The sequence below is a fragment of the Varanus komodoensis genome, unplaced genomic scaffold, assembly GCF_004798865.1.
Source record: "Varanus komodoensis strain SLA01 unplaced genomic scaffold, ASM479886v1 scaffold23, whole genome shotgun sequence".
NCBI classification, from domain to species: domain Eukaryota; kingdom Metazoa; phylum Chordata; class Lepidosauria; order Squamata; family Varanidae; genus Varanus; species Varanus komodoensis.
In genome coordinates, this window is record NW_025335627.1 from 2,267,534 (window position 1) to 2,291,006 (window position 23,473).

Consider the following 23,473-nt stretch of genomic DNA (forward strand, 5'->3'; position numbering starts at 1 on the left):
TTAGGGATAAGGTCCGCAGCTTAGGTGTACTCCTCGACCCGGAGCTTTCTTTGGAAGCTCAGGTGACAGCGGTGGCGAGGAACGCCTTCCTTCAGCTTTGGCTGATTAATCAGCTGCGCCCCTACCTGGAGTACGACTGCCTGGCGACGGTGACACACGCGCTGGTGACTTCCCGCCTAGACTTCTGTAACGCGCTTTACGTGGGGCTTCCCCTGAAGACAGTCCGAACGCTTCAATTGGTGCAAAATAGAGCTGCCAGGTTGCTGACGGGGACGGGGCATTATGCTCACATGACTGCAGTCCTCCGTCAGCTTCACTGGCTTCCCATTGAAGCCCGGGCCCAATTCAAGGTGTTGATTATGACCTATAAAGCCCTTAACGGCTTGGGTCCTGGCTACCTGAACAAGCGCTTACATCCGTATATGCCCGACCGCCCTTTGAGATCTGCGGGAGAGTCCCTTGTCCAGGAACCCTCCATGAAAGAAATTAGGAGAGTAAGTACCCGGAGGAGGGCTTTCTCTGCGGTGGCGCCCAACCTATGGAATTCACTCCCCAAAGAGGTCCGCCTGGCACCGTCGTTACTGGTTTTTCGGCGCCAGGTAAAGTCCTTTTTATTTAAACATCATTTTAGTTGTTAAAACATATGATCTGGCCAGGGCAACTTCTTCTTCCTTCTCTTTTCTCCTCCTATATTTTTATTTACTTATTTTATAATGATAATTTTAATCTTATATTTGTAAATCAATGTATTTTTTGTATTTTTGTATTTAATGGTAATTTATTATGTTCTATTGTATTTCAATGTATTTTATTGTGTTGTAAGCTGCCCCGAGGTTTCGGCAAGGGGCGGCATAGAAATGTAATAATAATAATAATAATAATAATAATAATAATAATAATATATGCTAATTAGTGTAAGTTGGAATGAGTGTTAATAATTCCACACAAATGGAGGCCTGCATATAGGATATGGTTTTTTCATTGGTATACTACCGAGTCGTTAATATCGCCATGCTTTGACTCCTACGAAAACGAGTCTATTGCTGCAAGGCAGAAATGTGGAATCTCTGGCCTGCACCCAGCATGTAGGAAACTTGTGCCACTTCTGCCTCTTCCTTACTGTGTGTTAGGAAAGAGGTGGGGATTTTTCTTCGTATGGGTTTTGTGCCTGTGCAAAGCCTGGAACTGGGAAAAGCTTCTACACTTGATTGTTCAAGTTGGGTGGAAGCCCCTCCCCTTGTTTCCAGAAAGCACTGGGAGGGGTCCTCACCTATCTCCTTGACCATCATCAAGCTTAGACTAGCAACTGCTTCTCTCTTGCTCATCTTTAGATACGTAGTGTTCTTTTATGTTCCCTTCTTTTCCTTTCTTTTCAAACCATTTATTCTCAATAATTCTTCTCTGTTTTCACTCTTTTCCATTATAAAAACTCCAAAAATGTTACCTGCACTCCATTTTAGTATTAATTACTTGTCTCCCACCATCAGTTTCTGTGTTTCCTCTCTGTTTTCTCCCTGTCTCTTTTCTACTTTTCTGATACCATCTCTGTGATGGTGTTGGCGACTTTTCATAGCAGCCTTGATTGTGGCACACCCTCAGTCACACACATCTGGACATTCACAAGTGGGAACTGAATAAACTGGTCCTATGAGACTTACACAATAGGTGGGGACCATTGGCTGTAGACCTGTTTGCCACTCTGCAAAACACAACTTGCCCCAGGTTCTGCTCCAGGGCTCCAGACTCCCTTGGGGATGCCTTCCTCCTCAAATGGAATGGGACCCTGTATCACATCTCACCATCCCTCCTTGATCACCAAGGTGATCTCCAAAATCCAGAGGGACAGGACCAACTCTTTCCTATTCATCCCATGGTGGCTGAGGCAGCCATTGTTTCCCCCACTCCTCCAAGTCTCCTGGGGGAATCTCTTCCCCCTCCCACACTCCCACAATCTGATCTTCCAAGACAAGGGGCTACATCATTAACCTGGCGGCCTGGAGAATTGTCCCCACACACATGGGAGTGTGACCCTGTCACCCAAGGTGTCCGCAATGCTGGACCCTGCTCTTAAACCATCCACAAGAAAGTCCTATGTGGCTAAGTAGAACATCTTCACCCTGTTTGCACAGCAGAAAGGTTTTGACCCATTATGCCCCTCAATGGAACAAATCCCCCAATTTGTCCAGGCCTGCTTCCTCATTTGACTCAGCACTTCCTCAATACACTTGTACCTGACAGCAATCTCCTTCTTCCATCCACCTGTTGAAGGGGCATCTGTCTTTGCACATGGACTGCTGTGCAGATTTCTGAGGGGACTCCTCAACATTTCCCCCTCTGCTTGGCCTTGCACCCCAGCACAGAACCTCTTGGTTGTATTATACGCCCGCATCAGAAAGCCCTTTTTGCCCCTGGTTACAACTGATCTTGGAAGGAGGCCTTTCTAGTAGCCATCACTTCAGCCTGCTGTGCCTGTGATCTCTGTGCCCTGGACAGACCCACCATCTTAATTTCTACAGGGGACAAGGCTGTCCTATGTCTGGACCTGGCCTTCTGGCCCAAGGCCACCTCCTCCTTCCACTTTAGCCAAGACACAGTGCTTCCTGCCTTCTTTGCTGACCCATCCATTCCAGTAGAGTCCACTCTCCATTTGCTTGATGTCAGGAAGGTCCTTACATTCTACAAGTCCAGAAGCAAGCAGTTCTGCCACTCACCAGGCTCTTTGTGTGCTATGATGGGCAGAAGAAAGGTAGTCACCCAGAGACTATCCAGATGGGTGTCCAACACCATCAGCCATCTGACATATGAGATGGCTGGCCTTCCACTAACCACACACCATAGGCTCACTCCACACGAGCCCTGCCATGGCCCTCCTTGCTGGGGACCCATTCAAGGATACTTGCATAGCTGCCATGTGGTCAACGCCCTTGACTTTCAGCAGGCCCTATCAGCTGGACATCCGTGCTAGAGCTGATTGTGCCTTCAGCAGAGCAATACTCTTCTTCCTTCTCCAATGGTGATAGCTCCATCCTTTGCAAGGTAAGCTTAGCTAGTCTCCCGTATGTGTGATGCACGGAGACCACAAGAAAGAAAGGCAGGTTTCTTATCTGTATTTGTTCTTCGAGTGGTTATCTGTGTAGTCACACAGCACACTCCCTGGCCCCCACTTGCTGTTGTCCTCTTTCCTACACAATGACTCCTCAACTGTCAATGGACACCTGGGACTGGAGTGGGTTGGAATTTCCCTCCTGCTTTTCTTCACTGCCTTGGTCCAGTGATGCATGGCGGTCTGCTTAGGAAATGAGGGAAACAGGAAGGGGAAGGGCTTCCACCCAATTTGAATGCTCAGCTTTAGAGGCTTTTCCCAATTCTAGGCTACGCACAGGTGTGAAAGCCTGGATGTATGAATGTACAGATGCCCACTCGAACAACAGTCACAGGTAAGCTATGTGCCTTTCCCTGTACTGTTTCTTTGCTACATATGTACTTTCTTGATCTCACAGTGGACTGAAAGGGACTTGATGAGCTCAGCTTTGCCTGCCTTGCATTCTTCACCATTGGGGGAAAACTGCTGGTGAAATTGGGCCAGAACCAAAGAGTGTCCTTATTTTTCCAAGAAAGACATGCTGGGGGTTTGCTTGGCTTGGCTTTACTGTGTGTAAGGATAGGAATAGCCTGCATGCAGCAAAATTTGGTCTTTGGCCCAAGGGCTGAGTGGAGGGTGAGCCTCATATTGGTAATTCCTCCTTGACATTTTAGTGAAAGAATTGGGATTGATGCACATTTCACTATGTACTAATGACATTAAGGACTTTGAAAAAATTGACTTAATATGTACATTCAGAAATGTGTGAGGCCTGAATTGAGACTACCCATCAAAGTGGATTTGGCCATTTAACTTTTGTTTTCACTGGTATGATGAAGTCAGATAGGGTATGACAGGATAGAACTGTTCAGTTATGTATAGTAAAGATACTTAACTTGATGGAAGGGGATGGCTGATAAGAGCAAGTCCCTCTAGAATTAATAAGTAATGCACTTCAGGTGACAGAAGTGCTCTCCCTCCCTCCCTCCCTCCCTCCCTCCCTCTCTCTCTCTCTCTCTCTCTCTGTGTGTGTGTGTGTGTGTGTGTGTCAGGATGCCTAGATGAAGTCTTAATTCATTTTTGTGTTTTTTCTGGTTATTAGCATGTTGATAAGTGTGTGACCTGACTTCTGACTTTATTTTTAAAATATGAATAAGTGCGATAACTTGTGACAGATGTACTATTGGCTTGGGAGAAGGTCTGTCCATGATAAAACTGCTTCTTATTTCCATGAGAAAAAGTGATGAATCCAGCAACAAAAACCAGTATCAGTTGATTGTATAAACAATGCTGTTTCCTGGTGTCCATATCCTGTGTGGTTTACAGGCTGGTTGTACATGGGAGTGTGTGATTTGTGAATGTTTAGATGCTGTATGCGTACATGCAGAATGAGGACTTCTCTATCTCCCAAACCTGCTTGATTTCTGCCAGCAATTATCTTTCCTTTTCTTGCTACAATCAGGTGCAAGGACTGTTAGGAGTTGGCAAGATTCAAATCAGGCTGAGGCAGAACCTTTCCCATCTACAGTTCTCCTCCTTTCAACTTCCTCTCACCCCTTTCCTTTCCAGGCTTGGAAGGTTGTCACCCTCAGGGGAGTGAGTGGTTCAGTTCTTTCTTTTGCCTCCCATGAGTAGTACCCTTCCTCTTCCACTCCTAACTCCTAGGGAGAAGAGGAGAACAAACTTTTGAGCACAGAAATCTGCATCTGTAAATAGGGCAGGAAAAGGGGGTCTGTTCCTGCTGCAGCAGTGGTCAGCTGCTGTGTCCACAGAGCTCGATCCAGCTAATGGTCAGCTTTACAAAATGCATGTTCTCTTTTGCTTTCTCAACTGAAGCAACTGACTAGTTCTGGGCACTGCTGTACAGTTTCAGGCTGAGTACTGTGTGTTTGTTTGAGCAGTAAAACAAAGGGGGAAGTCTTTCTCCTCCTTCATAGGGCTTGGCTGCATGCCAGTGAAGGAGGTTATGGGACCAGGTAGGGAAATTTGAGGAGGGAATTGAGGTAGTGAGGAGCAGAGGAACAATACAGCATTGCCTGCAGGACTGGCCCAGGAAATATGGCCCAGGAGATTGACTAATGTGCTGTGTTCCAGACTTCCTTGCAATTACAAGTTTAATAATGACCCTGTCAGCCTGCCTACTGGTCTCCAGGTGCTGCTCTTCAATGCCAGATAGGTACAGAATAAGATGTCCTTATCCACAGTTTAGTAGGAGATGAGCAAGTGACTTGGCTTGCATATCTAGTAACTAGAACAGACAGTGGTCAATCTGTTCAGCTACATTTATTTAATGGAGTAGTTGGTGCAGCATCAGGGTAGACAGGAGGGTTGGGGAGGGGGTGTTGTGTTCTGTGGGAATACTCTTTCTCCTGGCTTCCTGTATGTCTGGTTCCTAACCCAGATTGCTTGCATCTTGTGCTGGGCCACCCAATGATCCAAGTCTCCTTTCCTGAGCTGAGAGAAGCTGTCTCAAGGTTGCCATGCTGGGCAAGGGATATTTGGTGACCAAGTGGCTCTAGGTGCCTCCAAGGGAGGCTGAATTGGTGGCGGTGAGGAGGGCCTTTTAAAATAAAGCTGCTGCTCCAATTATAGAACAAACTTCTTGCAGAGGCTTGCCTGGTACCAACTCTGCTGTCCTTTTAGCTCCATCTTAAGCATGTCCTCTGTGACAAGGTCTTTAATAAGCTCTAAATAATGGACTGAGATCAGCTATTGAACAGGTCTTTTTAAAAATTTCTGTTGCTTGCTTGTTTTAAATTTAGTTTTAAATTTAAATCTTGTAGTGAATTGTTGATGATTTTATTATCTGTATAGTATTTTTATTTGTATTTTATGTGCTGTTTGAATCAGCCAAAGGGCTTCAGCTGTTGAGTGTTAATAAATATATTTTATAAAATAATATAGAAACATTATGTACAAGTGTCACTTCTGATAGGGTTGACTTTGGTTAAAAGCAGTACATTTTAATGTGCTGATCTCACCTGGCTGAATTTGCTGTCCTTTGGGATTTATTGTGATTTGTTTTTATGTTATGGTGATTCGAAGCATATTCCTGGTATCTGCAGGGATGAAGAACAGGTTAAAAATGCTTTCAATCAATAAAGAAATCTGTGAATTGTTTGCATATCAAATTCATTTTTTTCAAGCAACACTGCTTGAAAAGGTTAAATATTGAGGTTTAAATGTTTTGTTTGTGGTCAAATAATTTGTGCAAATGTACTGCATAATCAGGGAGATTCTTTGGGTTACTGTCAGTGGCTGTCAAATCATATCTTGTGTTCATATTCTAGGATTATATTCATAGTTTAGCATCTTTCAACAATATTTATTTAGTTCTTACAGTGTCACCAGCTTGCTTGCAAAATGCCAGCTTACTCCATATACCAGTCTGGGTCGTAGATATCAATACTTGATAAGTACTTGATTCTTGAAGTTCTTGGTTTTTGTGTTTTTAATCTAATTGAATATCCACTTTTTTTCCTGCAGTTTGCTATGTGGGTGGATGCTGTTATATTTGTCTTCAGCCTTGAGGATGAAATTAGCTTCCAGACTGTATACCACTACTATACCCGTATGGCCAACTATCGCAACACTAATGAAATACCAATGGTCCTTGTGGGAACTCAGGGTAAGTGATTCCTTAGGCTGTATTTGTTTTCCTTGGGAAAAAATGCCTATTGTTTGGTACTTATTTTCATTTTATATGCATGCAACTGATTTCCTTTTTACTGAGTGTGTATGTGAGCTATGGACATTTCTGAAATAATGTTTTAAGAAGGTATATTACTTCATTGTGGCCTCTGTGCATCACACATATGGGTACTGTGCCTGTGCAGTGCCTATGGCCGGGAGAGTGATAGCTAATGGTTCGGCGGGAAAACTCTGCTCCCCTCCCCTCTAGCAGTATATATGGAGCGGAGTGTCCACCATTTTCCAGTCTTTGCGACCACCTTTCGTTGTGCTTCGTGTCGTTTTCGCTCTTGCTCTGACCGTTTCTCGTTCTCTTCACATTGCGATTCTTCTTCTTTCCAAGTTATATTCCAAGTTGTATATTCCCTGATAGTTCTCGTTGTTTTCTCGTCCATTAACTTTCTTCTACTCAATTCCTAAAACAAAAAAACAAAAAAAAACAACAACCAAAAATATTATATTTCCCCCTCTGCACTGTCTTCTTCTTTCTTTTTCTACGATGGCGCAACGAGCGGCTTTCTGCAAGTGTGCGGAATGCGGGTCAAAAATGTCTCCAGCTGTCCTGCATGATTTATGCCTCCTCTGTCTGGAGGAGGGTCATAGGACAGACAAGTGCAGCCATTGTCTGGCCTTCTCAAAGCAGGCTAGGAAGAACTGCGAGAACCGCCTCCGTAGGCTCTTGTGGGACCGCGCACTTATGCAATCAGACCCTCTGGTTGCTCGCCCTGTTTCGACCTTGGCTGCAACTGTGCGTCCAGCCTCCTCTGCACCACCGGCCTTCTCTTCTGGAGTTCCATCCTCATGCCCTTTGGACAAAGGTGCATCTGCTATGGGCGATCAGTCTGCTTCCCCGCCAAAAAAATGGCGTGAAAAGCGGAAGCATAGTGGCTCTGAAAAACCTGCCGAGCACAAGAAGGCCAAAAAAGATAAGTCCGTAAAGCCGCCTCGTAAATTGAAGAATCCCGAGCATCCCAAACATTGAGACTCGGGTTCGTCAGCCCCATCAGTCCTGACGGCTGTCACGGTACCGACACCACCGGGTCCAATGCTTCAGGCGGCCATGAGGGTTACCCCTCCAGGGTCCCCTCGGCATGTGGGTGAGCCAACAATGGAGCCTCCACAAGCTCCACATCGGTAATCGATCTCCGATTCGAGACTCCCCGCCCAGGGCTAGGTCTCCCACACCTATGCCCCCAGTCAGACTGGACGCGGAGACGGAGATGTCTCCTCCTAGGAGTCGGAGAAGAGAAGCTGCTTGTCTGACAGAAGATCTGACGACTGGTACCATCCTCAATCTTCGTTCTATCATGGATGGGGAGACTACCATTCTGTTGGGCATTACCCGGCTCCTAGAGACCATCCCTCTCTACCAGCTCCTCGAGACTGCCCAACATCTTCGGTCCTGAGGCACGCTCCAGCGGTACTGACTAGGGAGAGCAGTCGGTCCCTGTCACCCTGAGAGTCGTCCTACAGTGCTCCCCCATACTATGGGGTTGATTCAGACGAATCCAATGTTGACTCGACTTCTCTGGATGTTACGGTGACTTCCCAGGGCCCTGGGTCCCCCAACGAATCCCACATCTCCTTCGCGGAGCTGATGTTGCATCTGGTTCAGTTGCTGGAAATTGATGCCATACAACGGCCCGGCCCCAGCACTGATAAATTTTATGATGTCGTCCGTGGAGAGCAGTCGACCTCTATAGTACTGCCGCTTATCACCACCCTGCGGCAAGCTATGACCCAGCCATGGGACCTGCCCGCCCATCCTCAACCAACATCAAGGAGGTACCAAGCCATGTACCAGTTTCGGGAGGAAGACATCCTGTTCCTCCTGCATCATCTTAAACTGAACTTGGTCGTGGTGGAGTCTTCCCAGGGCAGGAGTCAAGGGGTCACACCGCGCCCCGCGAAAAGGAGGGGAGGAAGATCGACTCTCTAGCTCGCCGAGTCTATGCGGCCTCTGGACTCGGCTTGAGAATATTTAATTATGAGGTGACACTGACGCGATACCAGTACTTTATAATGCAGTGCCTCAACAATGTAATCTCGGCTCTCCTGGACAACCAGGGCGACCTCGCCAAAGTCTTCGTGAAGGAGGCTATGCAGGTCGCAGTCCAACAGCTCTCCACCGCCTGACATCACGTGGACACAGACTCTAGGGCTCTGGTTGGTGCCGTCTCCCTCCGGAGGCATGTGTGGTTGCGCAATTGCAACTTTCTGGAGGAAATGAAGAGGCATATCAGGTCCGGGCTCTTCCATTCCAAGACCGACCACAAGCTGAAGAAGATCCATGAGTCCAGGATGATGGCTCGGCATATGGAACTGCAGACCCAAATTCGACGTAAGTGGTCTTGGACCCATCTGTCATATCGACAGCTGTACCAGTCGAGACAGCAACCTCAGCACCTACAACAACAGCAGCAGTGCCGCTGACAACAGCCACTGCAACGTTATCAACGGGGCCGTTGCCGCTTCGATGGCGACAAGCAGCACCGTTGACGGGACGGGCGAACCTTTCCTCTCCTTCCTACACCACCCATCCCTCTCTCATTTGGGGACCGGCTGAAAGGCTGACTTCCCATTTGGGAGTCCATCACATCTGATGGGTGGGTGTTGTCCATCATTCAGCACAGATATCGGATTGAATTTGACATCGTTCCTCCATCGAGCCCGATCCGGTTCACACCATGCTCACCGGCATTGCTCGACGATGTTTGACAACTTCTCCGTAAAGGAGTGATTCGTCAATTAGCTCGAACGGAAGGACTTCATGGATTCTATTTGAGATATTTTACGGTCCCGAAGCGGACCGTTAAAGTCCAATACTGGACTTACGAAATGTTAATAGGTTCATCACAACAAAAAAATTCAGGATGACCACCCTTCAAAACATCCTACCGTTGCTGAGGAGAGAGGACTGGTTCGCCTCATTGGACTTGAGGGACCTCTATTTCCACATTTCAGTCCATCTGTGTCATAGGCATTACCTCCATTTTGCTGTTGCGTCCAAAGTTTTCGAATTCACAGTGTTACCTTTTGGACTGGCCACCGCACCAAGGGTTTTTACAAAGTGTATGGCCCCTGTCTGTGCCTTTTTACAACTGCGAGGTGTTCAAATTTACCCTTACCTCGACAATTGGTTGCTAGTCGCTCAGACCAGAGAAGGACTCCTTTCCTCGATACAGATAACTTGTACTCTGCTGCAGGACCTTGGACTTTGTATTAACATCGAGAAGTCTTCCCTTGTTCCTGCACAGATGATCACTTTCATCGGAGCCTGTCTGGATTCCACGATGGCAAAAGCCTTTGTCCCACGGGACAGACAGCATACTCTTGCTCAGCACATCCATCGAATGTGACGAGACAGGATGGTTCCTGCCCAATCCATCCAAAGACTCCTGGGACACATGGCTGCGTCATTCGCCGTTGTCCCACATGCCAGGCTTTGACTTCATCCTTTCCAGCTTTTCTTCAACAAGATGGTTTGACTGCAAAGGGACTTGCCGACGAAGTTAATTCGGATTCCATCCTCTGTCCTTCACTCGCTGCTATGGTGGACAATTCCGGCCAACCTAACTGTTGGGGTTCCATTCCGGCCCCGATGCCCTTCAGTGACTCTCGGTACTGATGCATTCCTACTCGGATGGAAGCAGTGTATTCAAGGCTCTACTCATTCAAGGATGTTCTTCGGCACCGAGTCGTTCAGATAACCTCGAACAACATTGCTATGGTCTTTTATCTGAACAAACAAGGAGGGACAAAGTCGCCAATGCTAGCCTGGCTATCGATGCAGATCTGGGAGTGGTGCATCCAGAGAGACATTGCCCTCGTAGCAGTACACCTAGCCGGTACAGACAATGTGGAAGCCGATCTTCTAAGCAGACACATGTCGACATCTCACGAATGGGAGCTGGATCACCAGATACGCGACCAACTATTCCATCACTGGGGTCATCCGGACATAGACTTGTTCGCTACCTGGCAGAACAGGGTATGCGAGACTTTTTGCTTGAGAGCGGGAATCGGACAAGGATCATCGGGATGCTTTTATGATCCCTTGGAACAATATGAACTTTTACGATTTCCCTCCGATTCCCCTCATTATGAGAGTAATATCGTAGATAATTCACGACGGGACCACAGGACTGCTGATAACTCCATGGTGGCCATGCCAAGCATGGTTTTCGACACTTCTTCACATTTTTCAGGACGAATATCTTCAACTTCCATCCATCCCATATCTCATAACCCAGCAAGAGGGCACTGTTCGCCACCCGGATTTAACATCACTGAAATTAACAGCCTGGCGGATTCGATAAAAGTTGGCGCTGACTTGTTACCGACAGCATCTGTACTTTCTACGGGTCCTGTCCCCGGATCCGACACTCTAGTCCAGGCTTCAAATCCATCTGTCGTCCCTGTGTCATCGGATCCAGTGAATCTCCCATCAGGTCTGACGGTTTTCCACCCGGACATCCAACGTATTCTCGATTCTGCGTTAAGGCCGTCAACCCGAAAATCATACGCGGCTTAGTTGCGACGATTCTCTACCTTTGCTGAGTCTTGCTCGTTTCTTCCACATTCAGCATCCATAGACCATATTCTCCAGTTCCTGAACTCCACCATTTGGGACTTTAACCATCCTCCATAAAGGTGTACACGGCGGCAATTTCGTATTACCATGGTACAGTTCAAGGATCCTCCATTTTTTCCTCAACCACTGATAAAGCGATTCCTTAAAGGGCTGCATAACCTTCACCTGACGTTTAGACTGGTTATGCTTACTTGGAGTCTACAAGCGCTAACAAGAGCCCCCTTCGAACCCTTGGCGACTATCGATTTACGTCTTGTTTCTTGGAAGACAGCATTCCTTGTAGCATTTACATGAGCCTGGAGAGCTAGTGAGCTCTGTGCCCTCAGGGTAGACCCTCCATATTTGAATTTTCATAGGGAGAAAGTAGTTCTGCGAATGGATCCATCCTTTCTCCCTAAAGTGGCTACCTCCTTCCACATGGGCCAAGAGATCGTCTTAACTGCCTTTTTTCCATCTCCGTCGAATCCGATTGAGAGATCCTTACACACGCTTGACGTATGGCACTGCTTAGCCTTCTATAGATCAAGGACTGAGTCTATTTGACGTTCCAGCAAGCTCTTTGTTATATACTCTGAGCAGGATCAAGGTTTTCCAGTTACTCCGCAAAGGCTCTCCAAGTGGATAGTTCACACCATTACTCTCTCCTACCAGTTGGCTAAGATAGACTTACCTACAATCCCAAGGGGTCATTCTACTCGAGCTGTAGCTGCTACGTCAGGCTTTGCATCAGGGGTTCCGATTGATGATGTCTGCAGGGCGGCCACCTGGGCCACTCCATGTACATTCACAAAACATTATCGGTTGGATGTCCGTGCTAGACAGGACTGTTCCTTTGGCAGAGCCGTTCTTTCAGCTATTCTTCGTTGATGACACCTTCCCTCCTCCAATCAGGGTAAGCTTGCTAAACTACCCATATGTGTGATGCACAGAGGCCACGATGAAGAAAAGCAGGTTGCTTACCTGTAACTGATGTTCTTCGAGTGGCCATCTGTGCAGTCACACAACCCACCCGCCGGCCCCGCTCGGTGTCACTGGGTGGTGTTGTTTCGATACCATATTACTTTTGTCCTCGGTACCTATACAGTATTTTTCTCTCTTGTCGTCGATACCGACATCATTTCCTTACTTAGTTACAATTTGTTCTTTAGAGAGCGAACGTCCAGTCTATCAAAGACTGGAAAATGGTGGACATTCCGCTCCATATATACTGCTAGAGGGGAGGGGAGCGGAGTTTTCCTGCCAATCCATTAGCTATCAATCTCCCGGCCATAGGCACTGCGCAGGCGCAGTACCCATATGTGTGACTGCACAGATGGCCACTCGAAGAACATCAGTTACAGGTAAGCAACTTGCTTTTCTTGTTTTAAAGCTCTTATTCAGAACCTGTTGAATGGATGACTAATTTAATTTCTATCTGAGGACTAAGCATTCTTTCCTAAGCATGTCTGTATAAATAAAACACTATGAAATAGGACAAAAGACAGTGTGTAAGTGGTATCATCATCAAGGTGATTGAGCATATAATTACACCTTCTGCGTGGTAGTGAAGATGTCAAAGGAGGCTTAGTTTGGGGCCTCGATCACATCCTTAAGTACTCATCCAGATTAGCTTTTCTGAGGGTTATTGTTATCTGCCCTACTACTAATTCAGTATCCTAGGACTGTTGAGACAAGTTTGAAAAAAGTTTGAGGACAAATCATCCATCTTATGCCACCTTGAACCCTGTTATTGATGCAGTGGCTGTTGAAGTGTCCGGTGCATCATCTTACCCTGATTTCTGTGGTCAGTTTATGGAGCCTGAGATAGAAACATAGACACAGAGCGATTCAGAAGGGGCCTCCTGGGCCATCTAGTCAGACCTCTGGCTCCAGCCGGCTCCGCTCACGACATGCCCACCATGTGCATTTCAGCCTATCCTTGACCACTCTCACTGATGGCGTCTCATCCACCTCCTCTGGAAGCCCATTCCATACCCTTGGGGTCCTAACCGTCAGGAAATACTTCCTGGCATCTAAATTAAACCTTGGTTCCCTGAACTTCGCTCTGTTGGAGCGTGTCCTGCCCTCCTCTGCAGGGGAGAACAGGTCTCCATCCACCTCAGTGTGACACCCTCTCACATACCTGTATGGCACCAACAGATCCCCTCAGAGTCTCCTCTTTTCCAGGCTGAAAAGACTCAGTTCCCTCGATCTCGCCTCATACGGCTTCCCCTGCAAACCAGCCAACAACCTTGTGGCCCTACGTTGCACTGACTCTAACCTGGCTATATCTTTCCTGTAATGAGGGGCCCAAAACTGAACGCAGTACTCCACTTGCAGGTGCACCAGAGTTGTATAGAATGGTAGTAATACCTCTCTCGATCTAGAAGCCACTTTTCTGGCTGTGCCACCAAGGGTGGCATTTGCCCTCTTGACCACTGCATCACACTGCTGACTCATGTTTAGCCTGCAGTCAACCAGTACTCCAAGGTCCCTTTCACAAGTGCTGTTCTCTAGCTACTTGTCCCCTAACCTGTACTTATGACATCCATTTCTATGCCCCAAGTACAAGACCTTGCACTTATTCACATTGAATGCTATCCTGTTGTCCGCAGGTAAACCACATCCACTGCATCCCCTCCATCTAGCTACCTTGAAACCTTGTCATAGAATTCCACAAGGTTTGTCTGGCAGGACCCGTTCTTGCAGAAGCTGTGTTGTGTGGGTGCCAGCTTCCCTTCCTTATCTAGCATCGCTAGCTCTCTTGCATTGTTTTTCCTACAATGGACGTAAGGCTAACTGGTCTGTGATTCTCTACGTCCCTTCTACTACCCTTTTTGACAATTGGGGCCACTGACACCAACCTCCAGTCCTCTGGAACTTCATCTGTTCTCCACGAGGCCTCAAAATGGAGCTCAGCAGGCGTGAGAGAACTCCTGGCAACTCTCTAAGTACTCTCGGGTGTAACACGTCAGGGCCTGGCGCCTTTGTAATGTCTAGTGCCCTGAGGAGGCCCTTGACTTCTAGGTTGCTGACTCTAATCTGTACCCCTAAGTCCCCAGCCTCATCTAATCTCCCATGTGGATCTCCCCCTTCCTGCTTTGGGGAGAACACAGAGGCAAAATAGTCATTCAGCATCTGTGCCTGTTCCCTCTCATCAGTCATTGGATTCCCTTCCTCCTTATTTAGCAGTCCCACTACTTGTCTCCCCTTTCTCTTGCTATTTACATGCTGATAGAAGCCCTTTTTGTTGCTCTTGATATTCTTTGCACGTCTCCGCTTGTAATCAGCCTTAGCCTTGCGAAGAATCCTTCTGCAGTGGACCTCCTCCTCCTCCCAGTATACCCTTTTGTCTATTTGCCCCAGTGCCCGTTTCCTACGGAGGTTCCTCTTGCGTCTAATCCCTCTTACCACCTCCTTTCACATCCATGGCAGCACTCTCCTCTGCCTCCCTGCCTTAATAACGAGAGGAATCATCAAGGCTTGGCGCCTCCAAGCCCTCCTTTTTGAGTGCCATCCACCCCTCCTCAACTCCCTTGCCTTCCAGTAACCTATCCCAGGAGACTTTCCCCAGTCTGGCCTTCAGTTGACCATAGCTGGCCCCCCTGAAGTCCCAGCTTCTAGTGCTTGACCTGCTGCATGTCCCCATTCTCCTGGTTATTACCCATGATCCTAGCATTGGTGTACATGCTCTTCAACTCCCTCCCACAGCTTCCTTTCTTTGGAATCCCCAGCCTCATCCTTCCTCCCATCTTCACTGATAATGACCCCCTTGGTGACCCTCCTTTCCCTGCCTGGTCCAAATCCCTGGACCAGTAAGATAGATGAGAAGGCCACTTGGGGCTTTAGGTCCCTGAGTTTCTTTCCCAAGGCCTTGAAGTCCTTGGTGATCCTGCCCACACCCTGCCTGGCTATGTCATTTGTCCCCACATGGATCACCAGAAGTGGCTGGTGACCCCCGGAGTGAACAAGATGCTCCACTCTATTCTTCACATGCTGGATGTATGCGCCTGGCAGGCAGCAGACCTCCCTTGGCTCAGGGTCAGGGAGGCACACCACCACCTCAGTGCCCCTCAGCAGGGAGACCCCGACGACGATCACCCACCGTCATCTCTTCCTGGTGGTGGTAGGCGGCTGTGCCCTGGCCCTCCCCTCTCCTGCAGTGGCCTCCTGCAGTGGCCCCTCTCCTGGGTGCATGTGGTCCGAGGCTGGGGGCACTGCTGGTCCCTCAAGGCCTTCTCAGCCCCAGCCTCCCCAAGCAGAGAGAACCTGTTTCCCAGCTCCAGATCGGCACCAGGAGGAGGAGTAGGCTGTGTTGGCCTCCTCCACTTGTGGGTGACATGCCTCCATGTCTCCCCGGCTTTTCCTCCCATGGCCTCAACCTTCTGTCTGGAGGGGGACTGCTCCCAGGGGGCCTGGCATGCTCTCAGCCCTCTGGCACTTCACCTCCTCCTCTGGGAGGGTCACCAGCTTGCACTGAGGGCAAGTGTATCCCTGCCTCTCCTGAGGGAGAAGGGCGAACATGTTGCAGCTGTCACAGCAGACAGCAACACCTGTGATTCCCGCCAAGTCCATCTCCTGGCCTGACACTGGGAACCCCTCAGAGACCCTACCTTGTTCCCCCGCCTTGTCTGTCCTGCCCTACTCCTCAGTTGTCCAGTTCTTCCAGACAACCCCCCCCCACACACACACACAAGGACAAAATAAAGAAATAAAAACAAAAAAGAATAAAAAATAAAAAATTAAAATAAAGGGAGACCCTGGGCTGCAGCTAAGGGACACAGACAAGGGACGACACCCTTATTTGCCTTTCAGGCCTCTGGCCCCACCCCTCTGCTTCCTCCTGGCCTCTCTGGCCTCACCTCCCTTCCTCTCCACTGCTCCTGTCCCCCCGCTCCTCTGGCCAGCTCCTACCTTGCCTTCACCACCCTCTGCACTCTCCCCCAGCCTCTGCCTCTGCTGCTCTGCCAAGAGGCAAGAGCCAAAAGATGGTGAAGCAGTACGGCTTCCCACATGCTCTTTTGAGCCTTGCATTTCATGAATGACCAGACAGACCAGGGGAGTGCTAACTCATCACTGTGGTCCTTTCTGCTTTGAATGAGGCAGCAAAAATACATACATACATACATAAAATGAAAAATAAAAATAAAATCTCAATCCAGAAATCTATGCCAACTGTTGTTCAGTCACAATTACCCCCTTCTTAAGTAAGGTGCTTGAGACTGAGGGCATCTCAGTTACAAATAGATTATCTGGATCCACTCTAGTCTGGATCCAGGTCTTTATTGCCCTTATTTGGGAAACAGGTAGGGGTTGTATGACCCAGTTACTTCTTCCTGATCCCTAAGCAGCTTTTGGTACCATTGTCCAGCTGTCCTCCTGGACTGCCTCTCTGTGTTGGTGTTGAAAGTATTGTTCCACAGTGATTCATCTTTTACTTGTGAGAAGGCAAAATAGCATTAGATGACTGTGGGGTTGCCCAATTCAAGCCACAAGTAGCTTTTTCCTAGTGTTATTTAGTATAAATATCTGTTGGGAATGATCCTCAGGAGTTTTGGGGCAAAGTGTCAGCAGTCAGACATGACACCTATCTCTGTTTCTCTGTGGCATTTGAGAGAGGCATGTTCTGAACTGGTGCCTGAGTACAAGTATCACTTGGTTGAGGGCCAATAAACTGAAGCTGCATCTTGGTAAGACAGGGACCTTCTGGGTGAGCAGTTCCTAGGTCTTGGAATTGGGCTGCTTGCCTGTTTTGAGTGGGGTTGCTCTCCTTTGAAGGAGCAGGTATGTGGTTTAGGGGTGTTTCTGGACCCATCATTGCTCCTGGAAGTCCACGTGTCTTCAGAGGCCTGGATAACACATTATTAACTTCAGTTGTTATACCAGCAAAGCTTCTTCCTGCATAAGGACAGCCTGTGGTGTTACACACACTGATGTGTGTGGTATCACACACTGATAACCTCCTGATAAGACTACTGTGATGCGTTTTATGTGGAGCTGCTGTTGTGCCTAGTTCAGACCTTGCAGTGAGTGCAGAATACAGCAGGTAGAGTGGGACACACAACTATGTTCATGTTACAGTGGTGTTAAAAAACCCAGTCATATTGAGGTTGTTTGTGTTCACCTACAAAGCCCTAACCAGTTTGGATTGAGGATATCTAGTAAATTGCCCTCCTCTACATCCATCCATCCATCCATCCATCCATCCATTTATTTATTACATTTATATGCATCTATTTATTTTATTACATTTATATGCCACTCTGCATCTATTTATTTTATTACATTTATATGCCACTCCCTACTCCAAGCCGGTCTTTAAGATCTTCAGGAAAGTAAAACCTACGCTTTCTAATACAGACTGCAATCCCATACAGACATTCTTGGGAGTAATTCCCACTGAACTCAGTGGGGCTAATTTCTGAGCTGGCATGCGTAGGATTGCACTATAAATTGAAAGCAATGAATCTCTAAAGAGATGCAGAGAGAAGGAAAGCGAGTTATTCTTTTGCTATCTTACTGAGAACCATTTTATCGGATTTGCTCTGCCACATCAGATGAAAGGTCTGAGTCCAGTAGAAGCCCCGTGTCAAGCTGAACATGTGAACATTTTAAAGAATAAAACTTGTAGGTACTAGGTTTACCCACAAGTAATGTAAAGTAAGTGCATTTTAAATAATATGAAGTAATTCCTTATCGACAACAGGATTCCACACATTTTTCTTCTTTGCTTTGTTTGTAGATTTCAGTATAAATAGCACTAAACTTAGAAGAATAAATTAGTAACTTTCACCGTCAGATCTTGCCTCATTGTGTATGCATATACATTATTTCTGACACTATTTGTTCTATGTGTAAAAGCAATACAAAATATTTACTTTTGATTAATACTTTATCTTCAAATACTACTCAAATGTTCTTTTGTCTTGTTATTGTAGTAGAAACTATTTTAATAGTATAGTCTAAGTGTGGTTTGTGTTAAGAATGTAAAAGAGCTAAAAGTATGGCACATCTCGGGTGTAACACGTCAGGAGTTGTATCAGCCCTTTTATCATTTTAGATGCCCTTTTCTGTACTTTTTCTACCTTTACAATATCCTTTTTGAGGTCTGGTGGCTGGAACTATATGCAGTATATCATTTGTCAACTGTATTTTCAGTTTCTTCTAATTCTTTAAATTTTCATTTTCTTTGAGTTCCTTTTTAAATTATGCCTAATTATGTCTATTATTCCTTAACAGTATTGCTGTGTTTTGTTAAAGTATGAGCATGTATACATACAAACATACAGTATATACTTGTTACTATGATTGAAATAGTTTTTAATTGTAGAATTTAATTTGATTTTTCATACTTATTTTGTACCATGTCAGGTATTTTATTATATTAAATGATATATGGGTACCCCCCCCCCCAAAAAAAAAAAGCTTAGCAGATCGAGGAGGAAAAATAGGAGGTTGCTGAATTGTTGAAAATCAGGTTCCTAAAATAATCTGATTCCTAATCGCATCTAATTCAGTAATGTTTTGGTAACATGAATAAAACAGAAAGGGGAAGGTCTTTGATATATATTTCAGAGTGCTTAGGATTGTTTGGGGTCCCCTTTCTGAGTCTGAAACACTGCTGATTGTTTGGAGTCTGAGCCCCTGCTGCTGTTGCAGAAAGAAGGACACTGTCTGCTCCTAAAGTCCCAAATGTGGCTTAGGAGGGAGGCAAAGGGGGGCTTTCTAGTGGGAAGGGAGGCAAGAGGCCTGCGTCCCTCCATCCTGTGGCCTTTCCAATCCTGCCTCAGCAGCTCAAATCCTCCGCACAGGAGGATGGGCTAAAAGGCCATAAGGAGGATGGTGAGTTGATAAACCATCTCTGGAGTTCCTTATCCCATGCTGGCAGTAACCTTACAGAGTATTGAATACTTGGGAATCTTCATTGCCAAATATATGGAATTGTATTTGCATTTCGCACTTTCTGTGCTACAGTTCTATTAGATCATGTGTTTGTAGTGGTACCAGATGTGCCATACTTTTCAACCCTGTGTCACTTGCAAAAGGGTCCCTAATCCGGAGGGTCTCATCAATTATTGTTGAAGATACAGGGAAGACTTCAGATGGGGGATTCCTATGTGAAAGAAGTTTATTCTGCTCACATAGAGGAATCGTGGCAACTTAATACAAACCTGTGAAACTTTCAGCTAGAACAAAATGGAGGCAGTTGTTCCATTTTTTAAAGAAAAACTGTAGGTGATCTTTCTGTCATACCTTCTGTCTATAATACCTTCCACTGTACCTTCCACTTTCTCAAGGCATGCCTAGAGTTTCAGACACAGAGATTAAGTCATGAGCCATGTTTAATCCAGATGCATAACATCAAGTCTTTGGCTGAAGTGGTGCAAAGAACTGAAGGTGGAGGGAGTGTGACAGTGGTAGAGGAGCCACAAATACACATATCCTCCTTGGGGCATGGAATGTCATGGGGACCCCCCCCCCCCACTTTCTGCATGCTCGTAGGAGCACAGGAAGCTGCTTACCCCGAGTCCTTCTGTCTGGCTGCAGCTCTCCAGGGAGGGGCTTCAGGCAGTAGGTTTTTCCCAGTGTCTAGAGATGCCAGCTATTGAACCAGAGACCTTCTGCTTACAAAGCATGTACTCTGTACTCCTGAGCCGCAGCTAAGAATTGGTTCTTTCCTCTTTTCATCTGTTTGGTCTTAGGCTAAAGGTAACAGTGAGCAATACTGGGCAGTAGTTTCAATTTTGCGTTTCTGCAGTTAGTTATTAGAGACAAAAATGTATTGGACTACATGAAACTGGGTCTCTTCGTTGTTACAGCTTCTTTTAGCATTAAATGAGGACCTTTAAGTCAGGCATACTTGAACAGGTTTAGGTTAATAAATGGTCAATCATGTTTGTTTTTAAATGGTTGTTCCACATTTTTATAATTGATTCTGCTTGGACAGCAGACTTGAAGTTATGAAATCTTTAATGAGGAGAAAATATGCTCCTGCTGAAATTGAAACACGATTCTTTAATTTTGAGCTTTCTCTTGAGTGCTTTCAATTGTAGGAGTGTGGTACATTTCATATCCTGCAGTGAGATTATCTGAGGAAATACAAGCTCTTCACAGTGATAAATTTACAGTCTGTTGACTCAGCAGCAGATGGGACTCCTATTTTTGAACTCTTCATCTAAGACAATCTTATTCAGTAAATCACCTGCACTCAGTCTTAACAGGATAGGAATACTGGGGATTCTATGAAACAAAATAGAATTAAATGTTCTAGCTAAATTGGTTGGACTCAAGGGCCCTGCTGGCCTCTTCCAATTATTATATGATTCTGTGAATTGTAAAAATTGAGTAAAGGTTAATATATGATAAATCTCATTCTGGATAAATCAACAGTCCTGAATAGTATCATATTAAAAACAAATTAGTTGTTCCCATCATTGTATTTGTCAAACTGTACTTGGTTCAGATTGTCTCTTATGGCCATGTAAAAAAGGTAACAGGTTGAATTTGGCATCAGTGAATAATGAAATGGTAAAGAGCTGTTAAGATAGACTTCTTGTTTTTTAGTATAAACTAGCTCCTGCCCACACTTTGAAGCAGCACTCTGCTAACAGGTCTTAGCACAAACCAGAACTGTTAAAAAGATATAAATGCCCCACTGTGCCATTAATACCCTTAAATGCTATTAAATGCCTTAACCTTTCTGGTTAAAAGAGGCACTTACTATCAACATCTCCGTCTTGCCTGAACTGAACCCCAGTTGCAGGCAGGAACCAGTTTAGCACATCTACAGACCTCACTTATTGAAGATGAAAATGAGAAATAGAGCTATGTGTCATCAGCTTACTGAGCACAGTGTATTCTAAAACACCAGATAACCCATCTCAGCAGTTGCAGATTCTTGTTGAATTGCATGTTGGTCGAAGCTTGAACCCTGGGGAACCCTCATGCTGGAGATTCCATGTGGCTGATTAGTGTTCCCCAAGTACCACTTTCTCATGCCATCCATCCATGTAGGAGCAGAACAATTGCAATGAAATAGCAGCCAGTGTCAGGTCAGATGGGTATCATGTCAGTCACACAGGAGCACTCTGAAAGAGCAGAAGTATTGACGGGGTCACAGTCACCCTATCTCTTTCCCACCATTTGTCATTGTACTGAGTGGCCAAAGTTGTTTCTGTGACAAAACACAGCTGGAATACCAGCTGAAATATGTTCATATGTTACAGTGTCTGTAACTGCTTGGTCATCACCTGTCCAGAACCTTGCCCTGGAGAGGAGCATTTGCCACTAAAGATCTTCTAGGTCTAGGGAGAGTTTCTTCAGGTGTGGTTTCACTGCTGCCACTTCCAGAGGCTTGGGACCACTCCCTTTCCCAAGGGCTCATTAATTATCTCCATAGCCCAGCCAACTGTTTCATTCTTGGGTGCCATGCAAGGGGAGATGCTTGAACTGTCTTACGGTGAGAATGGACTCATCTCCTATTAGAAAGGGTATGTGTGTCAAATTCCTTCTTTTAGGGGAATTATGTACGTGGAACATCTCCATTTTTCATTTGCTCATAATGTGCAAACCCACACTGATTTATTTCTCTTATGCCACACCCATATTATAAAAGAAACTATTAACTTTGTAGTTCCCTTGCTTATCCTGTTGGGATTCATTGCTGAGGAGCTTTTGAAGTAAGATCAAGTGTTCAGTTTTAGCTCCCTTTATGCAATCTCTGGATCCCCAGCCTTACTTTGTTGAATAGCACAGTCTGCTGGGAGTTGTTCTCAAGGTTTGTCAAGCCGCCTCTTTGCATCTCTAGGAAGGATCTGAAGACTTATTATTTTCACTAGCTTTTTCATTATCTGTGGGCTGCAGGTCCTATTGTCATAGGGTGTGGCATGAGAGAAATAAATCTGCTTTTATTGTACTTTATAGTATTTTATTGTATATTTGTGTATTGCTTATTTATATGGCCTTTAATTCGTTTTATCCTGTACTCTTGTCTTGAAAAGGTGATATCCTTAAATGTAGCCTAAAATAATTTTAAATAAATAAATAAAACCACTTATGCTTGCTTCAAAGTAAGTAAAACTCTCCAAACAATCAGGAACCCCAGAGTCCCCATCTCTGCACAAAGTTCTGTTTATGTTCAAATGAATGTGAGGAAAAGTCTCTGTAGACCTTTGCATTCAACAGGGCAAAATCAGGAATCTGAAGGGGCAGGACTGGTGGGCCTTGGAACCTTGGGAGTGAGACAAGCATGCAGCGTGCAGGGTCCAGTCCCAGTTTTAGCCCTTGTGTGTTCTGGGGATTTACTGGCTGTGTAATCTATCTATAATGCTCACACTTAAGATGTTAGTGTGTGATGCTGTAAAGGTTTTGGGTGGGGGGGGCGCTGGCAAATTAGCTTCAAGTTCTTTGTACCTAAAGGAGTAGAAGACAGATAGCCTGGTGATGCCAAGTTTTATTTTGCCCACAGAAGTCTCATTTATATATCACTGTTACTGGATTTAGTCCTGTTATGGGAAAGACAAGGGGGCTAAAAGAGAAAAAACTGGTAAGCTGGATGGATATAGAATTGTTCATAGAAAATACTACCTAAAGATAGTTTGTTTGCACAGTTAAATATAGGCAAAATACTGTTTCCAAATTCATTGTATTCAAATCTAAAGGGGTTCTTATTCCAAGTAGAATATTTTTGTATTTAGTTCTTTTATTTCTATATCTAATAATACCAACAACAACAATGACAACAACAGTATTTCTGTATTTTTAATAGATGCTATAAGTTCCAGTAACCCTCGTGTCATTGATGATGCGAGAGCACGGAAACTGTCAAATGATTTGAAGAGATGTACATACTATGAAACCTGTGCTACCTATGGACTGAATGTGGAGAGAGTCTTTCAGGATGGTAAATATAACATTTCTGTGCAATATGTCACAGTACTTATCTAAAGTTTATCTTTAGCAATGTCATTATTGAAACAATTGGTAAAAGACAGTGTTTGCCTCTGTTGTTCATCTTGAATTGTATAACTGTCAGGAGGTGGAGGTGCTCACTCATCTTCCTGTGGCAGCCAGCGGAGAGTGGCCAAAGATGACGGGGCATGGCTGGGAATCTAATTGGGAGGAACAGG

General features: G+C 45.7%; 1 protein-coding gene across 4 annotated transcripts in view; it reads left to right on the forward strand.

Moving 5' to 3' along the window:
- The window catches only part of AGAP1 (ArfGAP with GTPase domain, ankyrin repeat and PH domain 1), a 497,479-nt gene that overhangs the window by 71,467 nt on the left and 402,539 nt on the right, over nt 1–23,473 (forward strand). For all 4 annotated transcript variants that reach the window (XM_044431796.1, XM_044431798.1, XM_044431797.1 and 1 more), the window contains 2 exons: nt 6,569–6,710; nt 23,113–23,247. In XM_044431796.1, coding sequence (XP_044287731.1) covers nt 6,569–6,710; nt 23,113–23,247 — 277 coding nt within the window. The remainder of the gene's footprint in view (nt 1–6,568; nt 6,711–23,112; nt 23,248–23,473) is intronic.